We start from the raw sequence: 25925 nt of genomic DNA on the forward strand, positions 1-25925 counted from the left end.
TGTTTCTGTCCCCTTCCCACCAACCCCAAGAGAATGCGGCAGTACCGCCGTTGGCCCGGGGGCTGACCTGTCCCCATAGGCAGCGTCGACGACGACGACGACGACGCTTCGGGAATCGCATTCCTTCCCGCTCCCCCCTTCCAGCGCAACCTCGTTTCCCGATGAGAAGCCCGCACATCCCGGACGTCACTCACGGCCGGCCCCGATAACACGGAGCTCGGCGACGTCGCCTTCCACTGCGCCGTCAACGCTCCTTCCTCTCCCCGTAGCCAGCACTTCCTCCCACGGGAACAGGCAACCTCGTCGTGCGTGCTCTGCGCCGGCGCTGCTTCGCTTTTCCCATCTCGGTCGCCAACAGCGACCCACCGCTGAAAATGGCGACCGTCGGTGGCTGCGTCCTGACGCTGCGGCTCGAGGACGAAACACATGTGCGGAGAACGACGCGTTTCTCCCCACGCGTTTTGCCTTTCCGGAAACCGGACCGGAAGTGATCAGATACATGCATGATGGTTGCAGGACCAGTTTAGAGTGGGAAAAAAACGCGGTGTACCGGGAGAATGCGAAAGAAAGCTCCCAGCGTAAACTAACTTGTGCAAAGGGGCTCTGTAGGCACACTTGTATGAAAAATGAGTTGAATATTTGAACGCCGCATTTGACATGAAAGGGAAGCACCCGCCAGCAGTTTCATGATTAGGTTTTTCCTTCGACGTCTAAACTACGCGAATTTGATGGGGAACAGACGTTGTGTTGAAAGTCATAAGCACTTGTGAAAGTCATAAGCACTTGTGAAATTCTTGTGAATCGGAACGGCTTCAGTACCTGCCAATACCCCTAGAAATAAAAAAAAAACTACAAAACAAGCCACATGCTGATTGTTCGAGAGACGCTCAGAGACCGTTACATTCACCCGCACGAATACATTGCCACCCCGGAAGCCAAACATAGTACGTCTCAAGGCACCAGTAAGAGAATGCTAACCGACGGGGGAAAAAAAAAACGACACTTAAATCAATCGTCTGGCGCCATCAACGACGGCTCCCACCTTTCGCGTTCGACTATTAAAAACTCCCGCTTCCCTGATAACCGCATTTAACAGCTACACGTTTACATCCCGTAGAACACGGTCCTATCAAGGCACCGCGGAAACCATGCTCCAGATAAAATTTACAACACACGCCCCCCGCTTCATGACGACAGCTCACAATTCTTATAAAAAAAAAAAAAGAGGGAGACCACGAACTAACTCAAACCAGTCAACACGGCCTGCCAAGCCGCCATCTCATTTCATCGCCCTCTTTTTCGGTTAAAACTTTTAACAAACGAGCTTATCCCGTAAGACACAGACACGACTTGCAGCGCCAGACTACCGGCGCCAAGGCGGCGAACAATAGAAGTTACCGCGGCGTCCGCCTGTTTATTGCCCACGTATACACGTCGTAATATACCGTAAATTTGGCGCCGCGCGGGAGACGGAATTCGCAGCTGGTTCGGCCAAGAACCGAGTTGCTCAACACGACGACACACGTTCACAACGCGTCTCACCGAGTCACGCACACCGAGAGTCAAGGTGACATTACACGATAACACCGAGCAAAGCGGTGTGTGTGTACCTAGAGCACGGCTGTATACAAGCGGCACACAACTTAAACCAGCCGTCAGCGAGTGCCAACGCAGTTATTAACTTCAGAACGCAAGGCGCTTCCGTATAAAGTATAAGGTGTGCAACCGCGAGAAATGAGACAGCTCATTAGGGGCCAAATGACTTCCCGCAACAACACATCCGCGTTGGAAAATTCGCCCCTCAGAAACTGCGATGTTCGCGCGCCAAAGCTGCACCGCATGTATACGCCTGGATTGCGGGGACGTTATCATTTTATTCCTTCGCCGTGCTAATTGCGTTGATTTATTGTGGGGGTTTCACGCGCCGAAGCTATACACCGGGCTATGAGGCACGCCTAGTGGATGGCTCCGGATTAATTTTGACCACTTGGGGATCTCATAACGCGCGAAAAGCAGCCACCGCGGCCGGTATCCAACCCGTGTCAAAGTTTAATGCGTTGACTAACCGTCACAACCAAACCGAGTAGCACGTGATCTGTCCTCGGCGCGAAATTACGGAAATTTTACTGGGACACGCCAAAAGTTTCTAGCCCACAAATAATTCGAAGCAAAAGTTTAACGCTCAACGGTAACTGAAGCATTCTATGGCAATAAAAACGAAGTGCGCGCTTTCGTCAGCTTTCTGGCATAAAACATTTGAACCTCACTCGAGAGGTATGCTTGCATTCTTCTTGTATTCTGAATTATTTACGTCCAACTAACATGGCCCAGAAACTTTTGACATAGACTGTAAATGTGAATTCCTAATATTTAACGCCGACGGCCGCCGAACCTGGGCGCCCCACGAAACCGGCTCATCTTCAAACACCGCGTAGTTCTCCCGTCAATCCAATCACAAAAATGACTGGCTTTCAGGATAGAAGCGCTAGCCTTTCCTTTCCCTTCTTGCAGAGGGAGGAGTGAGCCCACGTGCACGGCCCCCCTAGTCTTCGTAGCGCCACCAAACACTAACCCGGCAACGACACCTAGATAAGAAAGCTCCCCCCCCCCCCCGTTATAATTTTAAGTACAATCGACGATAAGCGCTGCCTTCAACTAACGATGTCGAAGAAATGCCACGTTGAGTGGAAACGCCGTAAGCTATACCATCTGTAGTGCATTGGCGCAGCAATGAAGGAACCCGCAGGCCTGCTCCTCTAGGAGGCGTCTAGTGGAGGAAAGGTCGCCAAAGCAGGAGGCAGGGGTGAAAAAACAAGATGCCCGCGTTTACGGCCGCCCCGCCGCCAGTCGGGACGACCGACCTCGCAAAAGGCGGCCGACGCCCGTCTCCAAACCGCTTCTTCAAAGGGACGCCGACGAGACGCCCGTTAGGGCTGCGCATTTCGGGAAGGAGAGAGGCGAGCCAAACACTTTTCAACAACTCGGTTTCAGAAAAAGTGTCGAGAACTGTAAATTACCGGCAGCTTGCGCGCCCCCACCGCTCTTCGAAAGTGAAAAGGAACCAGCCTGGAAACGAGAAAAAGACATTTTCGAACATTTGTGGGAATTGGCCAGACGTTACGCTTCTGCAAACGTTTCACATTCGCGCATTTTTTAACGCTTACTTGGTGTTGGGACAAAGCCGGTCCTTAATGCTACACCTTTAAACGCCGGCAAAACGACGAACTCCTCGTAGTCGTGGCTCGAAGACGTAAAAAAAAAAAGGATAAAGAAGACAGCTTTGGTTTAGACCGGCGCTGTTTTGCGAGAGTGTTCCCAGCACGTTTTAACGGCCTGTTCCTCCACAAGCGCGTGCTGGTTGGTCCGCACCATCCGAGCTCTTTCCGGTGCCAGCGCCTTAGCCGCAGAACAGACTCTACCGAGACCCGCCGCGTCGGCTCAGTGGTTAAGGCGTTGTGCTGCTTATGAACGAGGACGCGGGTTCGATTCCCGGCCGCCGCGGACGCTCTTCTGATGGAGGCGAAAAGCAAAAACGCCCGTGTGTTCCAGATTTCGGCGCACTTTAAATACCCCCAGGTGGTAAAAATTAATCCAAAGCCCTCCACTACGCCGCGCCTCATCGCCTGCGTTGCGTCGGCGCGTTAAACCCTACAATCAATCAATCAGACTACACCGAGGTCGAAATGTATGATCCTGCCGCAGGAGTGGCCGTTCGTTAAGTTAACGCTTCAAATTCCGCGCCTTTTCGCTAACACCGGCAAATTTTTGTGATTGTTTGTGCCAATACCCGGAATCCCCACCAAGCGACAGACAGACAGACAAATGTTTTTATTTGGATGGCTCGAGGCCGCAGGCTTAAGGGAGGGGGTTAATAATGTCCGGCCATGGCTGCCTCGCAAACGAAGTGCCACAACGCAGCCAACGTAGCTTGGTGTCGATCACGTGGCCTGATCCAGTCCTCATAGGAGAGGACCCAGGCGGGACGATATTTGGCGCGAAGCCGATCGAATGCCCCACACTCCCAGACGAGATGGCGGATTGTGGGGGTCACTTCTGTGTTGCAGGCAAAGCAACGGACTGGTCTAGGAAACGTTGCAGCGGAACCACTGTTAGAGAGGTTTCCATCGTGGGATGCAGGTTGGGGAGCGTAATTCCGCCATCGAGAAACCACGTCATCTGTATATGCGTACCCCGACCGCGCCCGGTTGAGGAACACCTGAGCACCTCGGGGTAGACCAGGGGGTGTGGGGTCGTCACATGGGGGAATAGTAGTGGCCAATTCCTGCCTCCTTCGATTACGTCGTCGGCGGCGCTCCACATCTGGATCAGTAAGCAGCGTATATGGTCTTACAGGCAGCATGAACTGGGAACGGTGTAAAGAAGACCAAGCGACAAAACCAATTTGCGGATTCGGAGCGTGGAGGATTACTACGTTTGACCTTGTTCGACTTCGCAACTGGTGGTTTCAGTAATCATTTAAATGATTACTGAAATGATTACTGATTACTGAAACTTTAAATGATTACCTTGGTTTGTTCCCGTGCCAAAAAGAGTAACGTGTGGAAAGCACACACACATGCACACAGCATTGCTTGCGCTCCCACTTCGAAGCATGCGACCGGTTCTATTCCGAGCTCTGTTCTTTTCCGCGCACTACAAAGCTTCCGACACCCGTAAAAACGCCAGACCGGCAACAAAAAGAAATAACAACGCAAGTCAGGAAGGTGGGGAGGCCGCATGGCAGCAGTAAAACAAGCAAAAAAAAAAAGGATACTGGCTCACACGTTTAGGCAAAACAGTAAAAAATAATAATCTGCAGAAATTCAAAAAATTGTCCACTAATGTTCTTTTGCCGCTTGTCTTGAGTGTGAGTTCTTTAAAACCTTTTTTTTTTTGTAAATCCTGTCCGGCCAATTACCCCTGTTTACGCTGCCATAACGATTACAGGTGGAACTTTCGCGAAATCTCCATTATTGTGGCAATGCAGGGCGTTAACGGTCCTGGCTGTGGGGGTACTCGGCAAAGAATGCTACGCATTAAAAACAACAACAGCACCGGTTTATAAAAGAAGACATAACCTTGAAAAGAGAAGCCAGCCGAAATCCCGCCGTTATGTCGCACCCGCAAAAAGCAACCGCAAGGGCAGCGCGTGAAGTCGCAAATATGCCAGTTAAAGAAGCAATGAGAAAGCGATGGGCGAACGAGGAGAGCAACGTCAAAAGGACTCCATCCTGACGCAATAATGACACCAGAAAGAAAGATAGGAAGGTAAACGCGTCTTTGCTCGCGCTACGATGACAAAGAAAGAAGGAAAGAAAGGAAGAAAGCGAAAACAAAGAAGAAAAACGAAAGCAGCGGGGGAAAAATACAAGAAAGGAAGAAAGGGGAGAAAGAAAGACGAGAAGAAAAAAGCGAAGAGAAAGGAAGAAGAGAAAAGGAAGAGTAAAAGGTAAACGCGAGGCCTTCTCAGCAGCAGCTCGTTACGGCCCCTTGTTCCTCCCCCTTCCGCGAGACCCCCTCCTTTAACGACCCCGGCGAGCCGCCCAAGTGTACTACGGCGACGCCGGCAGCGTCGGCCACGTCGTACGCTGACGTAACGGCAACAATAGTTCTCAAGGTTTCCGCCGCTATTTCCCCCTTCCCGCCGCGCCCGGCGGGGCGAGCACCCTCGACTTCTGCGAAACCAACAACACAAGCGGCAGCGCAGAAGCCAAAGAGAATGACCGAATGCGCTTTATACAAGCCCCTCTAAACGACGCCAACGTAGAGAAGAGTAAGAACTAACGACGCAATGTACGGCGAAGGTGGCCGCTCGTGTATTTTTAACGGAGGAGGACTCCGTGAACATCAGCGGGCACATACGCTGGACCGGCTTCGCGTGGACCGTTGTCGCGCCGTTTTCTTTCGCCTCTCTAAAGGTGGTCCGTTGTGGCGTTTGGCGCCCCATTTCCGCCGCGTTCATCCCACCGTCACAGTCCTGCCGCTGACGTACTAATGGCCATTTAGGAATAAACGTAATCGTGCAGGCCTCAAGGGTGATCAGCTCTTGACTAAGGGGCGTGCGAAAAATTTCGGATTACGATCGGTCAGAGAAAGTTAGTCACAAATTCCATCCTCGCATTTTCTTTTTTTTTTTTTTTTCCTTTTGGGTCTGTCGAAAATACGCGAGCTTCTCGCAGCGCTGCCAGTCGAGGCGAAGGATGCGGATGTATGTGCATTCAAATGAAATGCGAACGCGAAAATACGAACCGCAGCACACAAATAGCGCAATTTCATTCCATGCAAGCGAAACTGCCGCATAGCTAGCTTTATAACAGCAACTAAGTTTGGAAATGTGATTTTCCAGACATAGCATAGCCGCGCGTCGCTACGTGATCTCCGCGAGCCATAATCTTCTATTTTGGGTGTTCAAGGTTCATATTTTTGTGTTCGCTTTCATGTGCCCGTTTCTGTACACACGAAAAAATAAATAAAAGAGCATACTATGCATATTGCGTGTGCGTGCGTGAGAGCGCGCGCGAGTGAAATACGAGCGCCCGCTCTGCTACCGAGAACTCGCATTCGACTCCGACGAACGTCTGCGCGGGAAGAAAGCATTCCGTTCGAGCCAGAACAAAGATGGGGGCCGAAGGGGATCTGATCGCATCTTCGTCCTGTCGGGTCTCCCGTTTCGGGCTTTCTTCGCCCAGACACCATGACACGAAGGAAAGTCGGGGAAAAAAACGCGAGGGACCTGAGCACAGCGAGAAAGGCGACCCCCCATGCTCGCTTTCGACAGAACACGGTGCAGCAGGCAAAGACAAAATACCAAGCTACTCTGAGAGAGAGAGAGAGAGAGAGAGAGAGAGAGAGAGAGAGAGAGAGAGAGAGAGAGAGAGAGAGAGAGAGAGAGAGAGAGAGAGAGAGAGAGAGACGTATGCACAACAAACCGAACGCGCTGGTAGGAAAATAAAGACAAACCCGTATCCGCGCCACGATAGGGAGCTCCTCCCATTGACGAGGACTGCCACGTACACGCCTTTTCTTTTTTTTTTTTTTTTGTTTCCAGCGGCACAGGGATTTGGCATTCCAGTTTTTAGATGATGAGGCCGCGCACTGCCCGTCACAGACGACGCGAACCTTCACGGCCGGTCTTGATGATCCCGTTGGTGACAACTCCCACGAAATGCGGCAAGGTGCCGCGACCACCACGGATGGAGCTCAGGCCTTGCACCCGGACAGGCGCAGATGCGGACACGACGCCATCTGGCGACCACCTGCCGAAAGGCGGCTCGGTTTGACGGCGACAACCCGGAACGCGGCGCCTCCGTCGAGACGGACGAAGCGTGATAAGCACACGGCGGAACACGAAACCCTAGAACGCGGCTCTCTCAACCCACCCGCCAAGTAAGCGCGTCTCCGTGACATTCCGGGCAAGACGGTTGAAAAGAAACCGTCGAGCTGAGTTCCGAAGAATGGCGTCAACTGGATTCTGCCGTCGGTAACAGCTGGTCGTGGGTGCCGGGTCACTATTATACTACTCAACTCCCTTACGTCGCCCAGAATTGGGCAACACAAAGAAATGGGAGAACGGTTTAACGACAGATGAACTAATGCATCGGCAATGCTACACTGGTGGCGTTCCGGCACGCGGAAATAAACGCAGAAGCGGACGCACCGACCAGACAGGCGTCAAACTGCGCATGGCTATTCTGTGCGAGATCAGACGCTGGCTAAATTGAAATTCCACACCGCTCGCGCAACTCCGCCATTTTCTCAACAAGAAAAAAAAAAAAAAAAAAACCAGCCGTTGCAGTGAATACAAACAGCAGCAACAAAACGTTTTACGGCAAGAACACCAAAAATGACGCACGCAAAACAAAAAGACAAAATGGCAGAAATGCGGTGCCATCCGAAACGAAAAAAAAGTTTTAACGAAGCCGCTTCCTTGTCACGAGGGAGAAAACTGCGCAATTGGAATTCGTAAACACCGCCAAGACAAATCAGCCCAGTTGTTCGCTAGGTCGCACACCAAGGGAGGCTAGGTAGCCCTTTTCCTAAATGTGGAGAGTCAACGAAGCACACAGAAATAAATTCGGGGCCACCTTTTGTAGAAAACGGTTCAACTAATTAACGTGCTAAGTAGAATCGAGGCAGTAGTCCGAGGGCCTCTGCACTTCTGTGGTGTGACCTCCGATCATGCATCTATTCGAATCCTGCGGCGATAGTCCAACGCACGGCGGTATACAGAGAGCCCCGCCGCCTGATATAACTCTTCTAATCAGTTTCTGTTACAACAACAACAAAAACAGGGACTGACTGTGCACTGGCGCATTGGCGACCAAATTTTTTTTTTCCTTCGCCGAGTTGAACGCAATATAGGTCGGAGAAACGGAATAGCTAACGCGGACATTGACAATCAATTTTTGTCTTCTTCGTAGAGTTGAACGCAATATAGGTCGGAGAAACGGAATAGCTAACGCGGAAGCAACGTTCTCTAACTTTTCGTAAGCAGTGTTCGATACAAAAGCGAAAAAAAAAAACTACAGGGCGTGCTATACACGGTAGCGGCGGCGTATACAAAGGCTTTGACAGCTACTAACCAATGCCGCCGGCGTCTCCCCGCCGGTAGCTACGCTCGCGCTCGAAATTAAATTCGGCCTCCCGGCTCGCAGCTACTTCTGTATGGCAATCAGCGAAGTACACAGGCGTATACATAAAAGCAACGCACCATCTCTCTTCGACGGCTTTAGAGAACGCCTCCAACCTCTGACACGAGCACAATGGAGGCCCGGTGGAAATCGACGAGCTCGAAATGAGGCAGAAACAGTTTCGCTTCTCCGCGAGCGCGGGCCCGATGGAAGCCGTAAATCATTCGCGCGAGAAGAGATCCAGGTATTATTACAAAGAGAGAGTCGGCGCGGTAATGCGATGCGAATTGGAGTTGCCGAAAGGCTGCTCCAGTACACGCGGCCGCCCCGCTCTACAGTTGGAACATGTCAATGAGAGACGCGACGGCACTAACTCGTAATGAATCGCAGTCGGCTACATCAAAGAACTACTGCGCGGCCCGGCGCCCCGATTCTGTCTCGGCCCGGAAAGCAAAACTGCCGCCGCGGAGTTTTGTGTCGACGCGAAAGTGCCCCGCGGGCTCTGAAAAGCGGCGCCCGTGTATACTTCATCAAACACTCTTTGATCGGGTCGCATTACATTTTTCACCGACTTTGTTCCTCCTTCGTTCTTTCTTTACGGGAAACGAGGGGGAAGGGGTTGCTTTTTCTTTTTGCTAAAATTGCTCGCTACTTTCGCTACCCTCTATAGCCTTAAACCTGGACTAATCTAAGACATTCGCCCATATCACCCATGGAAAACTCTAAAACAAAACAAAAGGATAAGCTTAAGGGGGACTCACCTGTTAAAATTCCTGCGGGACTATGAAAACCATAGTGCACACAACGAAAAGCTTGACAAATACATATCAATGTCCTAAGCGGAATAGTTTGCCTATTTTAGCGATATGTGCCTTCTGTGCTGAAATTTAAAAAATAAAACTCTTGCTGCGGATGATGATGATTGATTGATTGATAAGTGTTACCCCCTTTGTAGAGGGGTGACGACGTGGGTCATCTTACAAAAAAAAAACTAATAGAAAACCAATATACCTATGTTTTACACTCTTTGCTTAATACTAGCGCTGCTTTTAGGCCAGACACGAGAAACTTGTTAGGCACAGAATATTTTTTTTTCCTTACAGGTGGTAGCTGTCCTAGGCAATATTCCCCCCTCTGATTTTCGTCCACCAGTATTCTAATCTTCTTTTCATCGCCTCGACAGCCTTGAAGTTAGCTTGCAAGATTCTGGAAGTTAGCTTGCTAGACAGCTAGTGCCACCAAGTGAGAACTTGATAAACCAAAATGCGCTTCTTATTTTATATCTCGGTAAAGAAGTGATAAATTTCTAAAAGAAGCAAACTAGGCCTTTAGGAACATTTATATGAATGAGTAAAACCTTTACTATCAATACACAATGCTTGTTAAGCTTGAATTAGTGATTTCCATATTCCGGAATGTAATGAAGTGAATCCCCTTTAAGCGAAATTTCTCCGAAAGAAACAACCTGGACATATAAATCTGCCGATCGATTTAATTTCGCTAATGCCCTGCTCAAAATGCTTTGACCATTAGCACAGATGACAGACATCGGATAAACTGAATGCCGTGAATGGAAGCTCCAGCAGCAGACAGAAAAGTGTCAACACGGGGCACTCAAGTATCGGCAATCGAAATCTCCGCCTACAACCTCCACCACCTTGTCCTCACCATCTATCCTTATTTGTAGCCGAAAAAAAAACCGAATGCCGCGAACGGAACTTCGAGTACCAGACACAGAAAAGTATCAACGCGGGGCACTCCAGCGTCGGCAATCGAAATTCCCGCCCAGAACCCCCACCACCACCCCCTTTTCTCTCTCTTATTTGCAGAAGCACCCGCCCAACCCGAAAAGCGAAACAGCAAATCGGCTCAGCTAAAACCCTGCGGCATTCCCAGCCGGGCGGGTGCGGCTCACACGGGAACGAACCCAGGATTTCGACGCCGCGCTACGAAGTCACCCTCTCAACGGGGGCTCGTATTATCTCAAAGCTGACGGCTCAACAAGCACGCATCGGTCTCGTCGGAAACCCGCTCAAAGAAAAAGAAAGCAAGAAATGGCGATAACGAAGTCCCCGCCGTCCCCAAAAATAGACAAAAAAAAAAGGGGGGGCCAGCGGGCACAGAGTTCGTCCTTGGCGCGACCAGGCGGCGGCAAGCGAAAGTGGAAATGCCGACGACGAAGATAGGGGCACGACGACAACGACGACAATCAGGCGATAGCGCGACGAGGCAGCGACGACGCGCAAAGCACAACACTGAGCGAAAGTATAGCCGAGAAAAAGAAGCGAAATAAGCGCCGGGGCGCAAAGCAACGCCGTCGCCGCTCGCGCGACACGCAACGGCCAACAAAACGAACAGCTAATGGCGGAGAGGGGAGGAGAAAGAGGGAGAGGGCGGCACGCGAGTGCTATCACGCGACCGAGCGACATCAGGCAACGGAACAGGCTGCAAAAGCAAAACGCACCTAACGGGTCAGAGGGAAAGTAGCGGAGGGGGACGGAGCAAATTAACGGACTCGGAGGAGCGCGGAGAGGGAGAAGGTTAGATATAAACACCCGGATTTAAGGCGGGGAAACAAAGACAAGAGAACGCAGAAGCCAGATAGCAGCAGCGGGGCAGGGCGTAACGCAACGGTTCGTTCGTTGCGAGAACAGCCGAGAGAGGGGGGGAGTCGACGTGCGCAGTTGTGGAGCTGACGACGATGTTTGGGGGGGAGGGGGGGGAGGAGTGGAGAACGAGAGAGACGGGAGCCTGCGGGAGAACAGATTAGAGGAAGCTCGACTTTAAAAAAATGATGGGGAAGGGGAGAGTAACAGAGGTGATGGGCTACGCGGTGAAATCCCAAGACGCAGCGACGGCAATTAGCTGAAAAGCCAGCACAGCGCGCCGGTTCTGAGAGAATGAAAAAAAGGGAAGACGGGAAAAAGGTCGCGAAGGGGAGGGACTCAACGGCGACGTTCGGAACGCAGCATTGGGAGTGGATAACGGGAGAGGGGGGCCTAGATGTGGGGGCGAAGGAGACGTTTACGATTCCGACTCGATAAAAAAAGGAAAGATAGCAAAAGAAAAACCGGGAACTCGGAAAATGGGAGAATAAGGTTTCGGGATGGGAAAACGAATGCAAGTAAGTAAACTGGATGGGACAACCAGCGAGACTGAGATATGTACAGGTCGGACTAGGAAGAAGAGGCGCGCCGCGAAAATATTCGTTTCAATGGGGAGCAACCGAGGGAATAGGGAAAACGGCAGGTTCGAGGTGAGACCCCAATCAATATCTGGAGCCGCTGGAAGACAAAAAATGCGGCGTCGAAAAGGGGGGATACCTTTCGGAATAGGTGCAGAAAGGCGCTTAGAAATGGCGCTAAATTAGCGCGCGCGCACGAGCGTGGTTGATCGGCGTTAGCTGCAGCGTGATGGCGGGAGAAAAGGGGAAGACTCCTGTCTTTTTCCGAAAAGATTCTCTCCGGCTTAATGCGGTAGCTTTCGCAAGGCTGGACGCAGTCAAAGACCAAAAAGGCGCCAAAATGTGAATGGTGAATGCTTTCGAATGCACTGTTCGGAAGCGCTATGTAAGGGACCGCGTAGGGAAGAAAAACCCTTGAATCAGTGCAGGCTAAAACCTCATGTAGGCCAACCCTGACTTTGCAAATCATGAGCTCATAGTATTAAATAATCCCCATAAAGGAAGCAAGCACCAACCAGTTAAAGTAAACCTACAGTAAGCCTCTTCTCCCTTCTTGTCCGCAGCCCATTTCGGGCTACATTTTTTATTAGAGAGTTACGGCAGAGCGGAGAACCGGTTTTGGTACGGTACCCGGTACACCTACGCGTGCGCACAAGCAGTTTTTCCGCCTGCGCGCACGCGCAGTAGCACCGGTCGCCTTAATTGGTACCATACCTGGACCGGTACTCCGCTCTGCTATAACTCCCTAATATTCAATTCCGTAAGCTCCACTGTGGAAGCAAAAGCGCTTATGTATAATTTTTTCTACGTACAGATCCATTTCCCGACCCGATTTCTCCCGGCCGTAAGACGGAGGAGAGACACTGACCTGCTGCATCTTCTCGAAGTCGAGGCAGGGTCGCTGCACGGGTCCGCCGTCGACGAGGGAGAAGACGCCGAAGGCCGTTCCCCCGCCCCGGTCCTGCCGGTGTCGCTTGCGGGGACTCACGGCGCACACTTCGAAGGCCGGGATGTGCGCCGACGCCGACAGCGTCAGCGTCGTCGGGCCCAGGCCGACGCCGCCGACGGGCGCCGCGGCGTGAAACACCTTGGGCGGGGGGCGAGCCGTTGTACGGCCGGTGCACGTGCAACGGGGGCGACGCGCGGAACTCGACGGGCGCGGGAGGCACGACGGTCGCCGAGGACGACGAGGAGCGCTGCGAGCTGCACGACGAGGCGTTGGACGACGAGTGCACGCCGTTGGCCGCCTCGCACCGGCTTCCGCCACTCCACGTCAGGTCCCGGACCTCTTCGTCGTCCTCGTCGTCGTCGTCCTCTTCGTCGTCGTCGTCGTCGCTGCGCCCGCCGTTAGAGAGGGCGCCGTTGACGGCTAGCGCCGCGTCGCCGGCGACGGACGCCGCGTCGTACTCCTCTTCGTCCGACGACGTGTCGCCGGCCGCGCCGTCCGAGCGGCTACGGCGTAGCGATGCTGCGGGCGAGAAACAAAAGGGGAAACTTGGTCACGCTCGGGCACTTTCCTCGAAATTGTAATACAACAAACGTTAGTCAACAGAACCGAACACCACTAGGACGACGTCGCCGCGCGCTGAGAAATCGCCCCGCGCTTGTAAATGTGGCATCGACACAGTAAAACCAAATGCCCTAGTCATCTTCAACCCTTGGATAAGATACTACTGCAGCCGATGTACAGTCCAATTAGGTCGGACTTCGAAATGACGCCAATGGCAAAGCGAAGTCCAGAAAAGAAACAGCCTCAAGGAGGGTGAAACACATGTGCGGCGAGGGACGCGTTTCCGCGCGAATTTTTGCTCTCCTGAAACCGCTCCCTCGGCAGCGGGCAGGGACGAGCATAGAGGCTGCAGAACTGGTTGTAGGGATAAAAACACGCGCGGAAACACGTCGTTTTCCGCAAGTGTGTTCCGCCCCTCACCGGATCGGAGGACGTACGGCGAATCGGACAGACCAACTGTCTGTCATTACTATTTTTATTACTGGCTTCCCAATTCTGTCGGGGTTGTAACATCGGCCACGTTGCCCCTAGGTTTAATAGATACGTACATATAAAGGATTACCACCTTGAATTCAGTTAAACCATTAGATGCCTAAAGACCCTACGCGCACACGAACAAGACCACAAATCGGTTTAAGCCGGCAATAAAACAATTTTCATTCTGTATTCAAAGATAAACGGTTGCGTTGCAGACTATTTGCACATCCGAGAGCGGGTAGATTTTGAATCCGAGTACAGTCAAACACGGATATATCGAACTCCAAAGGGATCGCCAAATAGTTCGATATATGAAAAATTCGATATAAAAATATGGGCTGTGAGACCTCACCTGAGGCGGACAACCACGTACCGATCGCCGCATTCAAGAATGACAACTAATTCCGCACTAACGACGCAACAGAATGCTTTATTTGCGTGAAAAGAAATCGCTGATCTTGGCCTGCTTCTTGGTCCTGTACATGGAATTAAAGACGCTGGTCTCGATCTTCTCGAGGCTATCCAGGTGTGACAGCCCAGTTCCTCCTATGTCGCCGCAACTACGTAAAATCAAGCTGAACGCAGCCGTCAGTTCACCGGCGGAGTACGATCGTGTAGCCGCATCCTCGTCCGGACGATCTTCGCCACTCGAGCTATCAGCCTGGGTTCCTGCAACCGCAGCTACAATATCCTCGTCACCGACGCTCGCAACAGCCTAAACATTGCTGTCAGCGTTCACAAAGTCGCCGGCAGACAGTCTGGCTGGAACAGCAGCCGGGAAAAGGGACGCGAAACGTGTCGTCCATGCCCTATTCGTCGTCGTCGCCGTCTTCGCAAGCTTCCGAAAGTTCGGCCGTCACGAAGCCTGCCTTCCGGAAGCAGTTGGCCACGCTCTGCTTTACGCTGTTCCAGGCCCCCGTCATCATGTGTATGGCCCCCAGCTCGTCAACTTTAAGCTCGGTGCCCACGCGGAGGTTCATCAAAAGCCTATCGAGGAGTCGCCTCCTGTACCCAATCTTGAACGACTTAGTCGAGCGGTCGAGCGGCTGCAGCCTGGCTGTTGTGTTCGGAGGCAGAAACTTGAGCTCGATGTTGTCGAGCTCGCAGGTGGTTTGGTTGGCCGAGCAGTTATCCATGCGAAGGCAAGCATGACGCTCCGACACCCCGGCTTCTGTCCCTGTCGGGTTTCGGCGAAGACACTAAGGGAGCGCGGAAATCGGGGTGCAGCGACCGCCGAAGAGCACCTTCCAGCTAGTGCGGTGTTCGATATACCCAATGTCGGGAAAAATTCCGTTCGATATAAACGTACGAATTCCTATACTTTTACACAGAATTTTCAAGGGGATAATTCATGAGTTCGATATAGACAATAATTCGATATACCCGTGTTCGATATATCCGTGCTCGACTGTAGTTACATTTCAAATACGAATCCGAGAGTGCTTACATTTTGATGTCGTACAAAATGGCCCAGAACTTGAAAGACTCTAACCGTGTTCTTAAATAGAGAGGCTTGTAACAGAGTGAAAGTGGAAGGAACGGAGAGAGAGAGAGAGAGAGAGAGAGAGAGAGAGAGAGAGAGAGAGAGAGAGAGAGAGAGAGAGAGAGAGAGAGAGAGAGAGAGAGAGAGAGAGAGAGAGAGAGAGAGAGAGAGAGAGAGAGAGAGAGAGAGGGGACGCAGACAACACCGCAGCCTTGAAACCACCTTGCAGACGACCGAGCAAATAAATCTCGCACGAAAAGGTGGCGTGCACGCTTATACTGTTCACGGATATCCTCCCGCCGCCCGACTCTTCTGCTAGCCCCGTCGGCGCCTCCGCGCGTAGCTTTAATAGTCCCGCATTCGGGGCCGCATTACCGCCGATTTGTAAAATGGTCGAGTAAACAAACGACTCGGCCCGAGGGAAGGGATGCTAGCCAGACCGGCGGCGGCGGAGGCAGGGGCGAGGTGCCTGCCTCACGGCTGAGGCGCCACCGCGAGCCGTACACCGTGCACAAACTGGCGCCAGTACGTTCTCCACGTTCTCTTAGCCAAACATCCGCCGGCTCTCCAGTCTGCGGAAGAAGGCCCCTCCATTCTTCTCTTCTATTCTCGATCGAGAAAGAATAAAACTCCAGATCCCAGCTGCAAGCAAGCGAGAGAACCCACCAGAGGAAGAAGAGAGCCGACGCGAGAGCGGCTAGAAGTTGGCGGCGCCCACGTTTGACGGCTGCCACCTTCTCGGTACACGTGTACGCAACAGCAGAGCAGGTTTGCGTAAGTCTCCCTCTCTCTCTCTCTCTCGTGCCCCCCCCCCCCCCCTATTCGCAGTATCGTCATGTCCTCATCATCATCGTCATCATCACACTTTGATATCCACTGGAGGCCACTCGTGCACTGGCGGCCGCACGCTCATGATATTACCCGCTCACCGGATGACCTCTTCTAACTGTTAGTTGTGGCTAACTAACATGCACTACCTGCATCACCGCTATAGACACGCATAAAAAAAGGAAAGGTTCGAACTAGACCAACCTCCTTTCCCGACGACTTCTTACAGCACAAAAAGTCAACAGGAACATTCCGCCTCCCCCCGTTTTGTAGCGCCCCCCGCCCTCGAAAAGAAACGCTTCCCACAGCAAAACCTCATCTGCGCTGCTGTATATATATATATATATATATATATATATATATAACACAGAAATAAGGGTTGGCAGTCGAGAAAACCTCGGAAAGCAAAGGGGAGGATGTGGTAGATCATTGAAACAGATTAAGAATTTGGAAAGAAAGAAAGAAAGTGAGCATTTTTTCTTCACTTTCTTTCTTTCTTTCCAAATTCTTAATCTGTTTCAATGATCTACCACATCCTCCCCTTTGCTTTCCGAGGTTTTCTCGACTGCCAACCCTTATTTCTGTGTTATTTTCAACGAGCCCCTCATTTCCTATTCTGATTCGCTATATATATATATATATATATATATATATATATATATATATATATATATATATATATATATATATATATATATATATATATATATATATATATATATATATATATATATTGCTTGCTTACGCCCTGTGCACAGCGAGAGAAACAACACGCAGCCCGGGTCCGGCGTCGTACTCCGGTCACGCCTATGCGCCGTGTACGGGCCGGCGGTGGGGCGTAACCCCCGATGAATCTCCGGCGCTTTCACGACTAGCCGGCACGCCAGCGGGCACTAAACATCGCCGTCCTCCACGTGCGAAGCTCCCCGCACGCGGACGCGACGAGACGCAGACGCTGCCAAGATGTCCGCCAGGTGCGTCCGCATTAAAAAAATCTCGGATAAAGCTGTCTTCGCACGCACACTTGCACACTTTCCGTTACTGATCGCCGACGGGAAGACGGAGCGGCGAGTGCGGTAAATTGACAGCAAACTCGAGGGGGTGTTGAAGGGACAGACAGCCGGTTTTGCAGCGTGAGCTGCACTGGCCAAGGTTGAGCAGTTTCGCGTGGGTCCTGGAAATCTGTGCTGCGCACGCGCGAGGAGCAGTGACGTCACACTGTTCACATTACGTCGCTCCCTACCAGGCGTATCTCACACACCCCACGCGCCCAGCGTCTTCGCCGACCTCCGTTCCGCACGTGGTGGCCCAGTCCACTTGAAGATCATGCGAGCGGTGGCCGGTTGTGGAACGGATGGCTCGTACGTCGCAGCAACACCGGCGTGCGCCTGTGGAACCAGCTGAGCTCTGGAGCGATTGGTGACGCTGCGCCGGAGCCGCTTGATAAATGTACACGTGTCACATAATGCATATACCGTGTGTGTGTGTCATTGAAGCCGCAGTAAGCATGATAATCAAGCCAATCCTAGACAACAAGGAAAGCTAAGAATAACCAGCGGAACCTTAGCTCACGCTATGTATATCCTGGCATAGCCGAGCTAAGTCCCTGCTAATTTTTTTTTGTCGAGTATATGTTCTCTATACCAAATGAAAGGGCATCCCTGAAAACACCTAAGGTGAAACGGTATTGCTGATAGCACCCTAGAAGTTTTTAAATAGAAATTTTTGGGTCTATATACGAGCCGTACGTGTTCTCCCAAAAATAATGCTGGCAGCCATGACATACAGTAGCGCGGCATAAACTGTTGTCTGCATGTGAGACGAAAAGCGGTATTTAAAACCTCGTCCCCAGCTAAAAAATGTGAATTGCAGGCCTTCTTATTGCTTTATGTGTTTTTTAATCGCTAGAAGCAGTCAGCTGTATGTATTGATGGCCCAGTATGACATACTCGCTGATGATGCTTAGCGGCTTTTCCTTTGTAACGGGGTGGCGTAGCACAGCGACCTTAGTCGTAACGTCTCTGCAAAATAACCTAGCTAAAAAAAAAAAGAACCTTGATAGAATTTTCGTGCTAGTCTGACATTGTCCGCGTGTCTTCCCATGTTGTTTTGTCTTTGTTTTGTCTTCCCATGTTGTCTTTTCCCACCAACATTCTAGCCTTCCTTTACTAACTCTACTGCTGTGCAATTGATTTTCAGTTAACTTAAAAGCCAAGGGCTTCCCGAAGCTGGATGTTTTCTTTCCTGAGTACTAGACGGATACCTTTTCACTCCGTTACAACATGTCGCGAGGTTTATGGGTCGCTGCCGCAACCTGCGCACAGTTCTTCCTTTACCGGATGGCGGATAGGCGTTTTTGTCCGCAAGCAACCCGCCCGGACTTCAAAAAGCAATGCATTCCCTTTGAGATTATCAAAAAACTTTTCCCTCGTGATCTCCCGCTCCCCGATTCTGTAGACATATCGGGACTTCTTCGCGGCCATACTCTTTTTCCAAGTCGTTGTCTCAGATTCTTTCACTTCATTTTTTACTGCCTGGGTCAATGCCCCTGCGCTTCCAGGTTTCATATACTTTGTCCCGAGTCTTCTGGTTCTTTGTCTCCACTGTATGTCCACGGTTTTCATGTAAAGATACCGCACACACTCTGGCCGCCAATCTCTGGTCATCAATATTGTTGAGTGTCTTGAAAAAACATTTTGGTCTATGCTTCTCTCACTTCAAAGGCGGGACATCTCAGGTCTGCCTGCACTGCTTCGTTTGTGATTTTACTGTGGGCTTATAAAACGCTGGCTTTCATACGAGCTACAGAACAGATATTCAACAAAAATCGGCTGTCTGTCCCTTTAAGGCGAGGAGAGTCCGGGAGCAGAGAGGTGGGAGCGGAATGGGAACTGTTGGAAGCGAATAAGAGCAGTACTCGTCTTCCAGTGGACAACGACGGGATGAAGATGACCGTGTTGGTGAAGTATTCTCGGGACAGCGCGAAAAAAAAAAAAAAACATTTGCGTCTTGTCTGCGTCTTTTTTCGCGCTGTACCACAGATTGTAACTTCGACGCCATCGCGGTACCGCAACAGGAAACACTCCAGTTCACTGCACATCTGTATACATCGGGGCTTTTGAACAGCTCTGCACACGAGCGTACTGGAAGTGAATGTTCGCGGCGCCGAGCGAAGAGCTGACCACCAGAGACGCCAATGCGCCTGCGCAGAGCACATGGGCGCACGAGCTGGTTTACGATGCAGCTCTCACTCCCACTCGCCCGCTCACCACGTTCGTGAAACGCGTCGGTGTAGCAGCTTCGCGCAGCGCTCCAAGTACCTCGTGGAAACGAAACTAATCGTGCGTAGGCGACTGCGTGCCATAAATTCCCCTCTCGCCCCCAAAGGCGACCGAAAGGTAAGCAAGGCAAAAAATATAAGGAACCTGTCAAAGCGAATATGCGTCAAGGCGTCACTCCCTCATACGGGCTTATCACGTCGTACAAATAGAGTCAGAACCCAGCCATCCCCAATTTTCGGCGAGATCACCGACGACAGCAGCAACGTTGGGCGTGCATACACAATAAGAAAAGGCAAAAAAAGAGGGAGGCGCGCTAAACCAATCGAAGGTGCATGCTACGACTTGATTTTGCCGGACACTTTACCCCAATTCGTGACTTGATTGGAAGAACGCGTGGGTGGCGACCTTCCACGAAATGAGGACTTTCGTCCGCGGAGAAATGCTTGACAGAAACGAGACGAACGGACCCAGTTGCGGGAACGGCCGAGGATCCCACACCGCGCGACAGAACGCCGCGAATAAATAACGACGCGCACGCAGCCACGACTCGAGCAGCAGCGATCGCTTATTCATCGGCCTTTCTAATTTGTCTCCGTCCAGGAAATGTCAAGGTGTCAACGAAACGCACGCATACGCCCAACGAAAGAAAAATAAACAAACCCCAGACCCTCGTCTTACCTTAACATGACGCTCACCCAAGGCGATTCAAATAAACGCCACGCGAGTCGATTTTTTTTTATGCTTGAAGTATAGCCACCACCTGGAACCGCTTACATTGCCATTAGCTTCGACATGAACAGTGGAGAGCGGTCCACACAACGATAATTTTATGATTGATTGATTGATTGATTGATTGATTGATTGATTAATTGATTGATTGATTGATTGATTGATTGATTGATTGCCGTTTAACGCGCCGACGCAACGCAGGCGATGAGGCGTGCCGTAGTGGAGGTCTCCGGATTAATTCTGACCACCTGGGGATCTTTAACGTGCGCCGAAATCTCATACAAACGGGCGTTTTGCTTTTCGCCTCCATCAGAAAAGCGGCCGCCGCTGCCGGGAATCAAACCCGCGACCTCGTGCTCAGCAGCGCAACGCCTTAGCCAGTGATAATTATGAACTACGACGCCCGGAGCAACGGTGTGAAGAACCCTGTCCACGATGGCGTCATCTGCTCCGTCCCAACCCCAGCTCGACGAACAAAGTGCACCATCGATCCCCTGACAGAAACAGTGGTGAGGCTATCAGCAGGGACCCGGTACTTTCAACAGACCTTTCCCAGCAACGCTCCCAGTAAACTTGAGAGAAGCGCGAAAGCTTCGTCCGATCCAAGGAAAGTGCGTCCAATCGACGGCCCAACCTTCAAAGACCCAAATGGCGAACGAAGAACGAACTTGCGCGACGATTTATCGCGCACTAAGTAAACGCACCTACGAATGCCGTGGTTTATGAGATTAAGGTACGCTGCTTCACTCCTCCTTCGTGATGCGTGTATTCTCTCATCTAGAAGCGTTCCTTTTCGGCGATTTTCGAAGTAACCGTTTTGACACAATGGAGGCCCGGTATCACGCTCGCGCCGTGTGTTTAGGGATCCTATCAGAGCTTTTGGGTCGACGAACCGGTCTACGGGCAAATGCATCAGTTTTAGATGCGAAGCATCTCATGCCGGGGCTCTGTCCCTCCCTTTCTCGTTGTCCGCCGTCCGCACTCTACTGCGCAAGCGCGTCTCTTCAGCGCCTGTAAGCGTTTGGGCTGACGTCAGCGCAGTACACTATAAAAAGAAACAGGCGGCCACCCGGTTTCGATCCCACGAGTCTCTGGCCGCAACGGGAGGTACGTGGCGCTCTTCCCACTGCGCTACAAACCATGACGGGAGCATGTGCTACGAACGCGCCTTATGTCCTTGACTCATTCAAACTACGTCAAGAAGCTACTGATACAGCGAAGGCACGCGAAGAAGAACGTGAACGGAAACGACGAACTGAAAACTAATGAGAACTTCAGTCGACCCCATGGCTGCTTCGCATACTACTCAGGGTTCCCCTGCGGGAAGATGGTGTAATTTTTTTTTAAAGAAACGGACAACCGGAAACACATCGAATGCGCGCCGTCTTCTCGCAGGCAGCCATGGGAGAATGCGCCAACCGCGCCTTTAGTCGATTTCTGAGACACGACCGGTTTCAGGACGATCGATTTCAGGACACGACCGGTCACAAAGAAAGCTTTCGCTTCAAAACGTTCGCATTCTGCAGCTAGTCACAAACCGGCCACGGGAGCAGCAGCCAAGGCGACGCACTGGGGACGCGTCGCTTGCTTTTTTTTTTCTAAATCGAGTCGGTGAGCTGTCGCTGGCATTCGCGCTCATCGCCTCCCGAAAGAGAAAACGGTCCCCCGCTCAGCGCAGCTGAATGTTAGCTAGAAGAAACAGAAAAAAGAACGTACGCGAAGGAGCGACACGATCTGAGGCAAGCAAGGAAGGAAGGCCGAGGGGGGGGGGGGGGGGGGGGGGGAGGCTTAATGAGTCGCCGGCGCTGCTCGCCAAGCGTGGCTGGGCTCCGCTAAGCGTAAACAGGCACGAGCGGCAGCTCGCAATCATCGAACACGGCTCGCGCGCCCGCGTCACAAGAAGTGCGAAAGGAAATGCAGTGGAGAGAGAGAGAGAGAGAGAGAGAGAGAGAGAGAGAGAGAGAGAGAGACGCAAGCTTGTGGCCTCCTCCAGGCACTATTATCGCCTCCGCCGCAATACTCGCCCCATCTGCGACGGCAGAGAAAGGCGGATAAAAGAAAAAAAAAAAAAAAGAAACCAGCGGAAAAGGAAAGCCCGGGGATATGTTACACCGATAGTGAGAACGGGTACGAACCAGAAGACAGAGAAAGCAACTGAGCGAAACAGAAAGTAAGAAGAAAAAGAAAAAAAAAACAGGCTACAGGGGCTGCGTCGTCGTTATGCGGCGACCTTCGAGGGGCCGTGGAAGTGTTCCAAAAGCAAGCGGCGCGCTTTTCTGCAGAAGGTGAAGCGACGTCAGGAACGGCCAAGTGCTAACCGCTGCGCGGCGACGTCGTAGCGTCGCCGCGACACTTTCTTTGTCGTTGTTTTCACCCTCAAGGACTAGTATTTCGTCACCAACTTTTCGTTTCGTTTAGGCGGCGCTCGCCCCCGCGGGCCGGTCCAATTAGCCGGACCTTCGTACTACTACGGAGGAAGTTAGTTCGAGCGGCTGGGAAATGATTCAAACGGCCGCAGAAGACGAGCTACGCCAGGCTTTCGCCACGTTCGACAAGGACGGGTGGAGAATGGCGAGTCCCTCGAAGGGAACGAACCAATCAGGGAAAGTGGATTTACGCAACGAGGCACGTTTGAGCGGGGATATCTGAACGGAGGGGAACGGCCGGTTTCCGGCCTCTTTTCCACTCGTAACTGCCTCGTCGGTGCTGAACCGCGAAAAAGAAGCCAGATGGAGAGATAAGAGAAGAAGCAGCCCCCGTTCTAAGCCGCGACGTTAACTGCTTATCCGCAAAACGCAAGGCCAAGTCCGGACATCACCTGTTCGCCAATTACTGAACTAGCTGAAGATTTAATTCTCACGCGCTTAGCTTCCACGAGCTCCGTCTGTACTTGTGTACGTGCGCGAGCACGTTTTAAGTCGCGAAATTTCGCCACCGAAAGAAGGCGAAGTTTCGAAACCTGCCGCGCTAAAAGCGCAGTCGATTTAGCGATGAATACCGTTTTAAGTGCGAATGCACTTTATAAGCGACCCCAAACCATCCACCGCCGGCGGCGGCGGCGGCGGCGGCGGCGTCGGCGGCGTCCGCAGTGCTCCTCTATATTTAAAAAAGAAACAGCATCCGGCGCCAGGTTTCGATCCGAGGACTTTGCGGGCCGCAGCCCGACGCTCTACCGAATAAGCCACGGACGCGACGCTGATATCGGTGTCAGTAACGCGCCTTATATCTTTAACGCATTCAAACTACGTCGTCAGCGGCGTGCGTTGGCGACTCAGCGGCGTTATAGCGGCTTGATAACTGCGTGGTGTACACGTGATACTACAAACCCGATGGAAGAGATGGAAGAGAAGACGGCGAGGCGGTGGGCTGCGGGGGCCGAGCGCAAGCGCCGCAAGCGGGCCGACAACCGTGCATTCGCACTTTCACATTCTCCCCCTCGGGGAAATGCGGGGGAATTTTTTTGAAAGCAGCTGCCGTTTTTTTACAAAATGCGTTCGGAAAGTAGGCAGGTTGGAGTCTGTACATCAGCTAGATCGCCGTTAAAGCAGGTCACTGACTGCACAGCTGTCAAATGAAATGACTGAGTGATAGAGCGCCGACAGTAGGGAACAAACGAAAACGCTCCTTGCGGAGCTGCTCTCTGTAGCCCGATTTCCAACGTCGCGGCCAGCACACCGCCTCGGCGCGAATTTCCACACTGTCCATCTCACCTCCCGCCGTGAATTAAACTCTCGCAGACTTGCTGCGGCCGGAATACCAGTGTCCCGGCTAGAGTATTCTTAAAAAAAGGTAGTAAAAAGGTAGTAACGGCCGTATTTGCTAACTCCTTACGAACCATATCTACTAACCGGCAACCCTACCTGCTCGTTCTGCGGAGGTTACCCAAACACATTCCACACAATATGGGCCTATGATCGACATCCAAAGTTGACCCGCATCCCGAATCCAACTCTGGCATCCTGGGAGGCAAGTCTGGCTGACCCCAGCGCTGCGACACACCTTCTGCTGACGTCCAGAGCGGAGGAAGCCATGGCCACAGCTTCCCAAGACGGCGCCCTGGACTAAGGGTGCTCAGGAAAATGTTGCTTCCTTACTTCCACGGTTTTGTACGTACACTCTTAAAAAAAAGGTCGGGGCATTCACTGATGGAATACTAACAAGTTACTTGTCCCAGTATACACTAGGTACTTAGTAGGTACCAGTATACACTAGGTACCTGGAGGTAGTAAATTTAGTACTAGTCAGAGTTAGTAACAGAAGCAGGCAGTAAGTACCACTACCTCCCCTAGTAAAGTCCTAGCGATAACACTCTTCTGAGCTACATGCGTTTACTAACTGGTCATGAATAACCTAGTCACAAGCACGACCTTAACCTAGTGCATACTACTTCCTACAATCAGTTAAGTTCCTAACCATGCAGTTGCTAGTGGCAGAGCCTACGTACAAAACCGCGGGGTAATAAGGTTCGTAAAGAGTTAGTAAATACGGCCGTTACTACATGTTTACCACCTATTTTTATTATAAGAGTGTAGGGGTGTACGAAAGTTTTTCTTTTTTTTTTTCCCAGTTTTTAAGAGTGTACGAAATACGCCAATCCCAAAATTGAAACCACGCGGAAAACGAAAATCCCGAACGAATGCCTCGAGCGCATTACGACTCGGTTGGGAGCTGGCGCAGTACAGAAGAAAGCGTCCAATACGCATATTCCTAATCCCAGATCATATTGGGGATCTTCGTTTAACAGCTCCGCCTCCTATGTATAGAAAAAATACGTACATCTCCGAGATAAGTTGAAAATATGTTCGTTAATTTTGTCGCAATCACGTACTTACCTGTCCTCACGCTGATCGTATAGAAATTAGTGGCATCAGTGTGGCTGCAGGAGTTTCTTTTAAATCGCACCAAATAAGGTAACTTATCTAACAAGCTGCACGAACGCTGCTCTGTTCCACAACAGTGTTTTCCTACTCCCCATCCCATCATTCTGAACTCATTTTGTTACCCGGGAGGCTGACCGATAGTCCGCCCTCCACATCCCACTTCCGGCCAAACTCGATTCCTTTCTCTCTCTCTCTCTCGCATCTAGGATGTCGTCTTGTCGGCCTGAGGAATCGGAAGCGATGTTCATACGTTAGCGAACTCCTTAACGTATGACCATCGCTTCCTATCCCTAAACGTTGCACCCATCACCACCTTTTTTTTCGTTTCACGTGTGGTTGAGTTAACTTTCGTCCCAAAGTGTTCTTCATTCGCGGTCGAAACACACGTGCGGATGACGATGCATTTACGCACGCGGTTTCCGTTTCCGGAAACTGGTCTCGCAGCAGTCAGGAACCCGAATGAGGACTGCAGGGCCAGTTTTGCAGTTCGAAAAAAACGCGCGCGGAAAAAATGCGTAGCTCTCCGCACACGTCGTTCGCCCTCAAGAGCGTAAGTACCTGCCTCACGAGTCAACGCCCGTTGCACACTTGCGACTAGAGCGACGGCGACGACGTATTTTTGCTTTTCATGTTACTGCCTCTCGCTCGGAGCGAGACTTCGCGGGAGTTCGTGCGGTTTCGACATCGCACAGTACACGGGCGCTATGGCAGGATATGATTTCAGGAACTCTCGCCTTTTCCTTCCGTGTCAACAGCGACAAAAATTGGTCTAGACCAATCACGTTTCTCGCGCAACAGCAATCGCGCCGCTTTTAGCCGCTCCAGTCGCAAGTGTGAACGGGTCTTTAGGCCCGAGTCCCCGACCACGTTGACAGCCCACGAAAGACGGGGGGCGTGGCCTCGTCAGGAGACGTACTTTTGCC

The 25925-nt window shown here is 51.6% G+C and overlaps 1 protein-coding gene across 1 annotated transcript in view; it reads right to left on the minus strand.

The window, feature by feature from the left end:
* Reph (Regulator of eph expression) overlaps positions 1–25925 on the minus strand; it is a 208001-nt gene that overhangs the window by 79052 nt on the left and 103024 nt on the right. The window contains 2 exon segments of the mRNA XM_077682066.1: positions 12683–12913; positions 12915–13282. Coding sequence (XP_077538192.1) covers positions 12683–12913; positions 12915–13282 — 599 coding nt within the window.

Source organism: Haemaphysalis longicornis, unplaced genomic scaffold, assembly GCF_048455015.1.
Source record: "Haemaphysalis longicornis isolate Haplotype H1 unplaced genomic scaffold, Haemaphysalis longicornis Haplotype H1 scaffold_8, whole genome shotgun sequence".
NCBI lineage: Eukaryota > Metazoa > Arthropoda > Arachnida > Ixodida > Ixodidae > Haemaphysalis > Haemaphysalis longicornis.